Below are 13,855 nucleotides of genomic sequence, written 5' to 3'. Positions count from 1 at the left end.
AGGAACCTTTATCAGAAACATTAGCGACATCAATACAGACCATACTAGGCACCTTTATCAGAAACATTAGCGACATCAAGACAGACCATACTAGGCACCTTTATCAGAAACATTAGCGACATCAAGACAGACCATACTAGGCACCTTTATCAGAAACATTAGAGACATCAATACTGACCATACTAGGCACTATTATTAGAAATATTAGCGACAACAATACAGACCATACTAAGCACCTTTATCAGAAACATTAACGACATTAAAACAGACCAAACTTTATCAGAAACATTCGCTTGGGAAAACACCATTTGTTCTGACAGACGTGGTCGATAGATTATCAATCTAAACATAAATTATGAGTTGTATTCATTCATTATATTTGTCGTCACCAAGAAGGTAAAGATTACGCTCATTTTCTTTATTTCCCATGTTTCACTTTTGATAATCTGATTAGTGATTAATAATGTGGATTATATATATTATACATATTATGTATTTGACACTGATTTTACAACAATGATTTAATTCAATTCGTTTATAGCAGTTGAAGTGTACTGAGGAGGATTCGAGACACCAAAACGACTTGAATGAATTGCAAGTTACTGTCGATTAGTCGATTAACTTTCGGTGATTGTGACTTTACATACATCAAGTCAAAATATGATGTCACGAGCTCCGAAAGGACTATTCGTCGGAACATCATATTTTACCTACGTGGTTTTGGTAACTCGAACTCGACGTATTGAAACAACACAATGCCTTCGAATTAACATAGTCTTTCGTGTTAATTTGCTTTAGATATATTATGGCGTTCCTTCTGACAATATTAGTGATTTACGCCACCGTCAGCCAAGGTATGTAGAGAGTGTAATTAATGTAAGTAAATTCAAATGTCATTCAATAAACTAAATACAGGAAAGAGCCAGCAACATGGAAACTGAATAGCAATTATGGCGCTTACTTTGATTAAGGATTTTAGCACCTTGCCATGATCTTTCAATAACTAAATTTAAACAAATACACTCTCGATTATCTCCCCTTCACAAAACAGACTTGAAATAATTTTGACAGCTTTTATACATTTACATTGTATTGCCCAGCCCCACATATATCCATATATAAAATTTGAATCTGATGAAGCCTATATAACCAACCGGCTGGCCCTGAAGCATTTATTTTTCTATGAAATATTTTAACTGAAAAGGGTATTTCTGTGAATCTATTTCTAGTTTAGTAGTCTGCAGTCGCAAATACAAAACTAATCCAAACCAAACATTCTATATTATTATTGTAAATTCGAATGTGAAAATAACCTAGATTAAGCGCAAAGTATACCCAATGTTCTCGTTCTAAAATGATGGATATCGATCGGAATTCTCACTTAACTACAATTTTACTTTTAATTTACTGCAGGAGTTGCCTCCCCTCCGTCTTGCTTTTCGTGTTCCACTATCACCCAGGCACGATACTGCGATTTCTACACACAGTGTGATGAAGGGGAGGTAAGCGGTTTCCATACCAACGTTTAACATACCACAAGGTTAAATCTTGCTATAAATGTTTTGTCTTTTAGGTTGGCTACACATGTTCAGTGTGCTGTCGTTGTATAATGTGACTGTGCATATTAATGTAACCGAACATATTTAATTGAAGTTTCTATATGGTGGTCAGGGGCGTAGGAAGCGGGGGGGCAGGGGGGGGGCAACTGCCCCCCCCCCCCCCCCCCCCGTTCCCCAGGACGGGGGGGCAAACATGTCTTTTTGCCCCCCCCATTTTCGCCGACTGAAATGTTCTAAAAATGCATATTTGAAAGAAAAAAGAGTCCTCCTGCACAATTTTCGTACTTCATTCTAAAAAAATTTCCGCTGCGCGGCGCATTTCCTAAAACGTTCAAGCACAAATTCAATACACATGAACTACACTTAAAATGTCCATTAAGGGATTCTACGTACTGCATTTGTATTTCAAAAATGTCTATGGTAAGAACGCTTTAATATCACTAAAATACATCGTTAAACATTCTAAAATCGTATTTTTTTTCCCGGGGGAGACCCCCGAACCCCCCAAACTCCAAAATCTCGCGCCTTCGGACGCTCGCAAATTCATCAAAATGCATTGTAAAGCTCATCTTAGCCATTCTAAATCGTAATATTTTTTCCCGGGAAAGACCCCCGAACCCCCATAACACCAAAATCTCGCGCTTTCGGGCGCTCGCAAAATCATCAAAATACACTGTAAAATTCATCTCAGTCATTCTAAATCGTAATATTTTTCCCGGGGTCGACCCATAGACCCCAAAATCTCGCGCCTTCGGCGCTCACACGCCTAATTTGGCCAGTTTTCGTTAATTTCCTTTTAGTGACCCCACTGTCTATAAATGTGTACAAGGATTATATTTAATGATATATGAAAAAAGTATATAAAGTATATATGGTTGTGTGTTGAATTAATCTCCTCCTGTAGGTGCGGGGGGGGGGGGGGGGTTTACAAAATATTGAGGACCTTTGCCCCCCCATTACGTTTCATCTTCCTACGCCACTGGTGGTTATATAACTGCGATTTCATAACTTTATAATACTATAATTAATATAAACTACTTGCAAACCATGTTTACGAGGTGTCTTGTTTTAGATTAATTTTATACATTTAACATGATGTTTGGCAATTCCGCCTTTGCATATTACAGCCCTTTCGGCTATGTATCATTGCGACGTCAACACTGTGTGGGGGAACATGACGCCATTTTCTCTGAAAATAAAATGTTAAATATGACGAAACAATCAATACCTACCCACAATAGCAGGTGACCCCCTAAAATGCAAATACTGCCCAAACTATGTGAATTTTTAAAATAACAAAATCTGGATCTATAAATCAAGTCTGTGGTTCTCAATTTTTTATGTATTTTTGATAAAACGACATTATGGAAAGAACTGCTTAAATAACTTGGTTCCAAAATCACTTGATCCAACAATATTTATATATATAATTATTTATGATTTTTTAAATTTTATTTACTGTTAATCTGCCATAGACGTTTCAGCGGTTTTATTCTATTTTTGTTATAATGTCATTTGCAGAAATATTGTTTCCCGAGCCAGTTTTCTATTGGGATTTGAGGAAGATATAATGTCTGTCATTAGTAACATATGTAAGATTTTTTTAATCGATTAATTTTGCAGTAGTTTCATAGATTTCAGGAATTTGTGTTTTGTCATTCAGGTTTGCTTTGTGGAAAAGACTGAAAATCAAAACGGTCACTTCAAATATACATCTGGCTGTATGCACAATACGGTAAATTTGTATTTTTAGAAATTTAATAAGAAAGATTTGTCATGATAATAAAACATCTAGTGTATACCTTGGATTTAAAAGTTTTAGGTTTTATAATGAAATCAAAATTCAATTTTGTCTTTTAAATAATTACAATTTTATCCATAATTGCACCTTTAACTAAATAATGTTCTAAAAAGTAGAACTTGACATGAAGTAACTTAACGGCAAAGGGTGCAGTCCGGATGCAAACAGTCGCATTTGTCTACCAAGATACACATTTCAATTACTTCTCAAACAATAGCTAAAATTGTCTTTACAAGAAAAGTCATCCTGATTAACGTGATAGTAAAAAAAGCGACTAGCACTTTCCTCTTCATAATGTCGTGACATCGCCTTTTTTTCGCCTGACTTGAGCTTTTCCATTGGTGAGGAAGTCTGTCTGAGACATACCAACCATAGTCAATAAAGGTGGTAGTTTATGTTCCTGCTTAGCGCTAAGCATCAGGGGAATACAGTTATTGTTATGTCAGTATATTTTTTAGCTCGCCTATTCCAAGAATAGGGGGAGCTAATGTTGTCACCCCGGTTGTCGGCGTCGGCGTCAGCGTTGGCGTCCCATTTCACGTTTAAAGTTTTTGAGCAAGTTTCTGTTTCGTCAATTGTTTGCGCTTAAGTCATCATAAATGTTTATGATTTTATTTTCCTAATGTGTATGGATGCTGAACGTGATAATACAACCAATTTGGGCCCTTTAGGGGATTTTTGAGTCTGTTAATTTGTCATATTTCCATGTTAAGTTTTTGAGCAAGTTTCTTTTTTGTCTATTGTTTAAGCCTAAGTCATCATAAATGTTTATTATTTTATTTTCCTAATGTGTATGAATACTGATCATGAACGTGATAATACAACCAATTTGGGGCCCTTTAGGGTTTTATGTGTATGATTTTATTTTCCTAATCAACTTCTTCTGAAAACATGTAGGCGAGCTTTGCTGTTCTCCAACAGCTCTTGTTTATATATATACCCTGATACGAAATACATATGAATATTGTTATAATTTTCTGATTGCCTTAAGGAAAATATAAACAAATAAACAAACAGAAAGAAAGTGAAATAGCATGAAAGAGATATTTTGATTGATTGAAAATAAAGAATAAAAGGAGAATGATATGTGAAACCTCTCCTGCGAAAGTTTTTTTAGAAAAAATAACTGTATTTCGATTTTAAAAAAATGTATGGTTTAAAAAAAATAATATTTAATTTTTATTTGTTTTCATACTATATCCGACTTTCTGATTGGCAGATCATTTTTCTTCATATACTATGAAGAAAAAATCCGAGAATGGCGCGAAAACTCGACGTTATCCTGACGTCACAATAGAGACGCCGACGTTGCGTATTGATTTATAAAAATAACCTATTGGAAAATCAATGGAATCGTACGTTCAAACGTATTTTATATTATCAAGTAGTCTGAAAAATTTATTATAAGCATTGATGTCACTATTTTTAACTTCATCGGGTTATGAAATAAATTTTGTTTGCAAACTTTTGTGAGAATCTGCTACGCGATGAAGTTAAAAAATAGTGACATCAATGCTTAACACATTTAATCTTTTGAATGTTACAGACCTGCGAAACTTTCTTCAACAATGCTACGTCTAACCTAAGGTCCTCAATGCACGAGCATAGCGTCTGTCGCGACTGTTGCCATGGTGACATGTGTAACAACAAAGGATGTGGTGATCATGGTTAGTGATAATTTATTATCTCATTTCCACAGGGGGCTAACTCAATGAAAATGGATGTTGTCATACATTCTTTGTATTTGATGGATGGACTGGTATATCCAGTGGTGATGGAACGTCACTCTGATGAGTAACCTGTCCGCTGAAATGATGTAGGATACAGTGTATCATCTTTTAACGCCACACCATCACAAATAGAAATAATAGTCGCGTACAAACGTTATCAGGTATCACGTGGTACTTGAAGTAGTGTCATTACCTATAGCTATTTGAACTAGAATTAGCACATTGATAATGAAACTCGCTTAATTCAAAACATGCTCTCAGAATAGTGAAATAAGTTACATTTCGATTTCTTTTTCCGTTTTTTTTAATAAACGTGCTTAAATAACTCATTTTTAATGATACGATGATGGTCGTACCATTTAATGAATATGAAAATAAAGCATGGCTTAAATTATATTTATATCGTCATCAACAAATATTTAATTCAGGTGGTTCCTATACAGTAGTTAGCTGGAAATATTAATGCTATCTTAATGTAAAGGCAAAACCCCGAACGTTTTAAAAATAGACCGTCATATTTTATTTTTGGACTACATAACGAAAACTGGTCGAAAACGAGGCCTTATGAACAACAAATTTGCTGACACGACAAGGAACATTCGTTTTCCATTTTCTTGGCAGGTTCTCAAATTTACGAAGGTTCTGGTCTTAATGGTAAAAGTATAAGGTGGACAGTTGCTCCCGTCACTTAGCAGCGCGCGTTACTGGCTCTTACAATACTCCTTTTCTATCGAAATTTGTTCCTGTTCGCTTCACACACGGTTTTAGTGGAGACATAAGGATTGCATCTACTTTTTGTCCCGAAATTCCTGTGCAATCACATGTACATGCTCGACAGAATGCAGTCCTGGGTGTTTCTAAGTTAAAAACAATTATCGGGCGTGATATGTCAAAATATAAAGCAGGTATGACGCGCTTTTGTACACATAAATTGTGATAGAAAATTTAACATTAATTTGGATTAATTGGTAGGAAACATGTGTGGCGATTATGAATACATTCTGTTACCATTGTTTCTAGCTTGGGGGGTCCAACTTTCTGTTAGATTTGAATTACGTTGTCAGCTTTATACAGGAAATACACGATATACATGAGACTAAACAGTCAATAAAATTCCAAGTATATTGTATATAAACATAAATGGGATCTTTACCTAGTTATAACGGGATTAAGTGTACAAACTCACAAAGTGTATATTGCCCTTTATGTGAAATATTAATATACAAATTGAAGCAACCTAACCAGTGATGTTGCCAATAAATTCAATAGAGTTGATTAATGGCTTCTCAGCTTCTCTGACATCTGAAGCTGGCCCCTACACCTTATCCCTGCGTTATTCAGACAGGAAATGATATATTCCTTTGCACATATAAATTGTTTTATTAATTTTATAGAATATTTATCAGAATGATGAAATCAACTTCAGAAGCGAGGAATACACATGTGTGGCGAGTAAGAATACATTATGTTACCATAGTGGTATGATAAACAATACTCTACACTAGCCTCAACCTTAATGTTGTTTATGGTCTTGATACCTTATAAGGTTAAATTACTAAATGTCTTGATAACTTATAAGGTTAAATTACTAAGTTCCGGGCTCCAGATTTCAATAAGCGCTTATTACTTTGTCAGCTTTACACAGGAAATAAATGATAGAGATAAATAGATAATATAACTTCAGATATATTGAAAATAAACATAAATGGGATATACCCATCTCTCCGTATAGTTATAACAGGATGATGTATACAACCTCACAAAATATATACTGCCCTCTTTAAGGAATATCCATATAAGTAACTAAACAGACATGTTGATGATAAATACAGTAGATGTGATTAATGGCATTCAAAGCTTCTATAGCCAGCGTTGACATCTGAAGCGTGTATCAACACTTATACATATCTTAATTAGCTTTTATGCATTATGTGAGCAGATAAAAAGATTTATTTTGGAATATGATGACACGCAATGTGCATGTTATAAAAGAACAGTTTGACTTTGCTGGAAAACAACGATGTCATGATGACGTCATTACTATCAAAATATGAACACGCCAAGTTTACATTATTTAGATATTTTGAAAAGTTCCAAGGTGTTCAAAATGTAGCCTTTTTTAGTTAAAGGTATCTAAGAAAATGCAACTAGATTAAGGTTTGCTGTTAATTGTCATGAAAAGGAATTAAGTTGTGAAACTGTAGCATTCAACCTTCGAGAATGTATTCATTACAATATCGAAAAACATAGCAATGTATACGCCGCTTTCCTGGACACTCATAAAGCATTCGATACAGTATGGCATGAGGGAATTCTGAAGAAAGTGTATGATTTTGGCATAAGGGGACACACATTTGAAATTATTCGTAATTCCTATACAGACATTTCAAGCGCCGTAATGACCCATGGAACTCGATCTCGCTGGATTGCAGTACGGTCCGGAATCCGTCAAGGAGGAGTGACGTCAACATTTTTATATCTGATTTATATCAATGACCTTTTGAAGGAATTAGAATCAACAAAGTTTGGAGCAAGAATCTCTGAGATAAATTGTGGTAATCCAGCGTTAGCAGACGATCTGGCATTATTGGCTACAAACCCTGCGTCATTACAAGAACTTTTAAATATATGTGGGCGGTACTCTAACACATGGCAGTTCGAATTCAATGCAAGTAAAAGTGCAGTCCTAGTCTTTGGGAAAACTACTATTAACCCTAACTACAATTGGACATTGAACACAACAAGTCTAACAATCGAAACTTCGTACAAACATGTTGGAATGCTGATAACTTCCAACCTTAAAGTTGGTGATGCAATATCAAATGGAATTCAAAAAGGAAGGAAATCATTTAATCTGATGACAAAGTTTGGTCAAGATTGCAAAACTACAAACCCTACGGTAATCGCCGGGCTATATAGGAAAGTCATCCTACCCAGCGTTTTATACGGATCACAATTCTGGAATAAACTATTAGTCAAAGACGTTCAACGACTCAATGTCTTCCAACATAAAATCGTTAAACGAACCAAGTGCTTTATAAAACCTACTCGATCAGACATTGCCGAGCCAATGCTCGGAATGCGAAGAATCGGCGCAGAGATCGACAAAAAGAAACTACTATTTCTACAAGCTATTATCGCTTTGCCATCAAAAACATTAACAAAACACATTTTTGTCGCGATTATACCAGTATTTGGATCAACCTTCTGTACAAACTGGATTTATTCCTGATATTATAAAGCTTTTGAAAAATTATACTCTTCAATGTCATCTTATAACATATGTAAAGGCAGCACAATTTCCCTCCAAAATTATGTGGAAAAGGATAGTTAACTCATCGATATCTAACAGTGAAAATATGTTATTAAGAGAGCGAATGCACGCGGAAGGAGATTTCCTAAGATTCCAATATATACATTGTACATACAGTTCACCTCATATATTATGGAAACTACATTGCACACCCACAACACGATACGTTGCCAAAATGCTAGCCTTTGCTCCAACTTGGAATGAAACAGTGTGCGAAAAATGTGAAGAAATGTATATAGATCCCGTCTTACATTTTACTACTAAGTGTCAGCATACAAAATTGGACAGGATTCAATTCATGGAGAAGGTTCTCGCGACATATGGACCGGAAGTGTGCACTTATATTGATGATATATCCCACGAACACTTTTTGAGAATACTGTTCGGAATGGACTGCCAAGAATTCAAAAATATGTTTACCTCAAGGGCAGAATATATGCTGTTTCTTAAAGACGGCGTACAATTTCTGGAAATTTTCGTCAAGACATTTTCACCAGTATAAAAACTTGTTCTAAAGAAGCCTTGTTAAAATATCCTGTATGTAGACTTTAATAGAATCTGGCTACTCATTTGATATGTAAAACTGTAGATTTTTGAGAAACACTTTTATTTTGTAAATCTCATCTTTGAGGAATAAAAGAATTGATTGGTTTTCTTACAAGAGCTGATAAATACAGTAGATGTGATTAATGGCATTCAAAGCTTCTATAGCCAGCGTTGACATCTGAAGCGTGTATCAACACTTATACATATCTTAATTAGCTTTTATGCATTATGTGAGCAGATAAAAAGATTTATTTTGGAATATGATGACACGCAATGTGCATGTTATAAAAGAACAGTTTGACTTTGCTGGAAAACAACGATGTCATGATGACGTCATTACTATCAAAATATGAACACGCCAAGTTTACATTATTTAGATATTTTGAAAAGTTCCAAGGTGTTCAAAATGTAGCCTTTTTTAGTTAAAGGTATCTAAGAAAATGCAACTAGATTAAGGTTTGCTGTTAATCGTCATGATCATATAAGGACGGCATTGTTTTGGGAGGCTGCGGTATATTGTGTCTGCTTGTGACAGTGATACTCGTGCTATCTCACTGAAGTACACTGCCAATTGTACATGTACTGACAGCGGGGTAGCCAGTCGTCGTAATAACTCTATTCAGAGGGCTACGCTAGAATAACAAAATATAATCATCACTACCAGACTACACTGAGTTATTAATCAATTAAGCGGTAAAAATAAGAATAATGTGTTTACAAAAGTGATATTTTGCAAAAAAGGGTTTTTATGATGAAATCCGAGTTAATGTTGTCTATCACAGTTTTATTATTTTTTTCTTATTTATTTAAATTCAGTAATTTTGCAGTAAAAATCCCATAGCTTAATGATGTGAAATAGTGTCCATTCATCAAGGACACGATAATTAAAAATTCAAACATAATGCTAATATATTACTGCTTGTCAACCTAGATTCATGCGGAATAATTCAAATTGCTTTAAGGTCCAATACGTTTTCGAAATAAAAATCAATAACAATTTTGTTAGTAATATGTTTTTATAGTTTTAAATGAAGTTATAACACTAAATCAATTGCAGGATTTCATATGTAAAATCTATATTAACAATGAAGGTTTTATTTTGCCTTTCATCCTAGTGATGGCCAACTAATGACCTGTAATCAGGGCGACACTTTGAAATATATAAGACGACCCGCGTTATGAAAATTATAATTTAATTATTTATTTAAAGTGAATAGTCGGGCAAAGAAAACCAGTCTAAATGCGTTCATTGGCCTTCCAAAAGTTCTCACATATTAATACGACGGTCAAGTTCTGCTTATGTTTCCCAGTTCTGACCATTGAAATAAAGAAAAGTTGAAAGCATTGAAAGCGAGGCTGCGTGAAAATATAACCACGGACATAGTCAGCCGGGAGGACGTTTTAGGATTCCTATACTTTAAATTAATTTCTACGTACGCAGAAAGATTTTGACGAGAAAGTTTATTTTTTATTCCATAAGAAATTATACTGGATACATTCACACCATTTTTACCGACTTTAGCCATCCTTGCCCGACTCTTCACTTTAAATTGTCCATTGAGTGCTAATAAGGGTAGTATTTAACGGTAATCTAATAACTTTCCTGACTGTACACATTTACTTAACATATTCTACATTTTACAGTTAGATAAATTAAAACTTTTTCGGTTAAGAAATGTACCTTTATATTTTAAAAGAGATAATTATCGAGTCTGGCGTTTTCACGTCACGTGGAATAAAATTGATGTGAAAGTGTCGTTCAACCTGACAGGTGCCAAATCAACATTTCATACCTGAATGCTCAACATCAGTCATGTCCAACAAATAAAATAAGTGTCGAATAGCTACAGCTTATTGGTTGTCGAAGATCGATAAACGTCAAGTCAATACAGTCTGCTGAACCTGTTATTACAGTTTTCTTAATTAACTCTAATGAACGTGGCCTTGTCACAAATGCCCAGAAAAACAACATATATTGAGTATGATATACCAGCTCTAGAGATGAAGGTATAACAAATAAGTTTGGACGACATCGAGACATGGATGTGTATTCGGGAGGACTGTTGGTGACGGTGTTATGTATTTATATCGAGGCGAATGTGGTTGACCAGTCCTGTGAGGGTCGGCCAATGCTACAGACATTCCAATATGAACGAGAATTATCACAGTCTTTTCTCACTTTGGATGTAACTGGGTTACAACAATGCTCAACAGCATGTTTACTGAGATCAAAATGTCAAATACTTTCTTTTGAGTTGCACACATTGACTTGTAAACTGGGAGACAATGTTTCCGAAAGTGTTCTAGCCTCTAGTAACGCCATTGGAACTCTTTCCAGATCAAATTTATTACAGTATGAAACGTACCTTTTAAAGTCATGTGATGGACACTCCTGTGATGTAGATTATTTGTGCGTAGAACTTTCAAGTGGTCATTCATCATGTGTATATAGTCTTGTATATGTTGCAACTGTGATAACAACGACATTGACGGCAACGTCAACAACGACAACTCTAACAACAACAACACCAACCATTACAACAAAAGCAACTACAACAACAGCATGAAACACCAACCACGACAACAATTGCGACGCCACCACTAACAACGACTCAAAATGCCGAAATTTCGTGCGGAAATCCTCCTTCGATTTCAAACGCAAACACACCAACGTCTTCAGCGAGGTCGGTGGGATCATCACTTATATACACATGTTTAAGTGGGCACGTGCTGACCGGAAGTCCAATTATCATGTGCGAGCTAAGCGGTCAGTGGTCAACGCCGACATTGGTTTGCGTGCCGTGTGATACAAGTGTCTTTACTTACAATCAGGCTCTTAATTTCTGTTACAAAGTAGAGGTATCCACGCGCTACAAACAAGCGCCAGCAAAAACATTTTGTGCTGGGTTAGGGGGACGCTTGGCGAAAGTAGACACAGATGAAAAACTGCAATTGTTAGCGTCATACTTGCCGTCAGATAGAAGGGCATTTGTTGATGGGTCTGATAGTGCCTCAGAAAGCACCTGGATATATTCGGACGGTACAGGTATGAACATGAATCTTTTCCAGGTAGGATTGCCATCAGTTAATACTTTATCGAATTGTGCTGCGATACATCAAACTTCTGTGACGTTAATTGATCAGGACTGTCTGGTGAACAGGTATGTTTTCTGTGATAAAGACTTGTCGTGATTTTAATCATTGAACTTTGTTCAGATTAATAGTGACACTATTTTGCATTACAGCATTTTTGTACTCCATAAAACTACTTTTGTTATAATTCACGCGTTAAATGAATCATTCACATTTATAGTTCATAGATGAAATAAACATTTGTTAGATTACTAATGATTTATCTTTTTTATCTAATGCCATAATTATGACTCTCACGTGTGTCATAATTTGCGTTATATCCGTGCGTTCCATTTGCGGATTCGTACCAGTTGTGCTTAAGTGATACGGCGCCGCCAAAAAATGCCATTATTTTGCGGGTCCGCCATCGTTGATCCAAGTGGTACGCTTCTGAAAACGAACCACTTGTACCGGTACAGTTCTGCTGGTGCGGCGCGTTCCATTTGAGATACAACAGATTCGTATCGATACAACTGGTACGAATCTGCAAATGGAACGTTCGGTTGGTCACATGGACAGCTGAAACTAGTTAGCGTTTCATGTAGTATTAACGGTTGTTTAGTTGGTATTCAGCCATAATTCCCTACTGAATATCATTGAAAGTTTATAACTATTCACATTTGATAACGTTTGAGCAAAACAAAACATCTCAAGAGACTTTGCACCTATAAGGAATAATTATGTCACTTAAATCTAGGACGGACAATCATTTCAGCGTCAATTTCTTTGTATTTTGACACGACAATTTTCCAAGTCTCCTTCTCCTGCTTCAATAGCTCACAGCGTTGGTTGGTTCGGTTATTTAACTTAGTATAAAAGTATAATGGTAAACGGATGGTGTTTTGGAGCTTTGATTATCAACTTCGAACATAGATTTCCAATGAAGCGAAAACTACATAGACTTGTAATGTAGCCAAAACTATATAGACTTGTTATGTAGCGAAATCTTCATAGACTTGTAAAATAGCGAAAACTACATAGACTTGTAATGCAGCGAAAACTACATAGACTTGTTATGTAGCAAAAACTACATAGACTTTCATTGTAGCGAACATTGCATAGACTAAACTGCATAGACTTGTAATGTAGCAAAAACTACATAGACTTTCATTGTAGCGAACATTGCATAGACTAAACTGCATAGACTTGTAATGCAGCGAAAACCACATAGACTTGTAATGTAGCGAAAACCACATAGACTTGTAATGTAGCGAAAACTACATAGACTTGTAATGTAGCGAAAACCACATAGACTTGTAATGTAGCAAAAACTACATAGACTTTCATTGTAGCGAACATTGCATAGACTAAACTGCATAGACTTGTAATGTAGCGAAAACCACATAGACTTGTAATGTAGCGAAAACCACATGGACTTGTAATGCAGCGAAAACCACATAGACTTGTAATAAAACGAACATACATAGACTTGTAATGTAGCGAAATCTACACAGACTTGTAATGTAGCGAAATCTACACAGACTTGTAATGTAGTGAAATCTACACAGACTCGTAATGTAGTGAAATCTACACAGACTTGTAATGTAGCGAAATCTACACAGACTTGTAATGTAGCGAAATCTACACAGACTTGTAATGTTGTGAAATCTACACAGACTTGTAATGTAGCGAAAACCACATAGACTTGTAATGAAACGAACATACGTAGAATTGTAATGTAGCGAAATCTACACAGACTTGTAATGTAGCGAAATCTACACAGACTTGTAATGTAGCGAAATCTACACAGACTTGTAATGTTATATTGTTCACT

The 13,855-nt window shown here is 35.5% G+C and overlaps 1 protein-coding gene and 1 pseudogene across 1 annotated transcript; both read left to right on the top strand.

The window, feature by feature from the left end:
• On the top strand, positions 1-5,032 carry LOC138330579 (uncharacterized). Its single transcript, XM_069278142.1, has 4 exons — positions 1-854; positions 1,414-1,502; positions 3,223-3,294; positions 4,907-5,032. The coding sequence occupies exons 1-4, from the start codon at positions 806-808 to the stop codon at positions 5,030-5,032; spliced, it is 336 nt and encodes a 111-aa protein (XP_069134243.1). The 5' UTR covers positions 1-805.
• A 5,125-nt stretch (positions 5,033-10,157) lies between these two features.
• LOC138330578 (mucin-3B-like) lies at positions 10,158-12,141 on the top strand (annotated as a pseudogene).
• Positions 12,142-13,855: the final 1,714 nt, after the last annotated feature.

This window comes from Argopecten irradians, chromosome 9 (assembly GCF_041381155.1).
Source record: "Argopecten irradians isolate NY chromosome 9, Ai_NY, whole genome shotgun sequence".
Classification (NCBI taxonomy): Eukaryota; Metazoa; Mollusca; class Bivalvia; order Pectinida; family Pectinidae; genus Argopecten; species Argopecten irradians.
The sequence above is the reverse complement of the archived record's forward strand: the minus strand, read 5'-3'. Positions and strand labels throughout refer to the sequence as shown.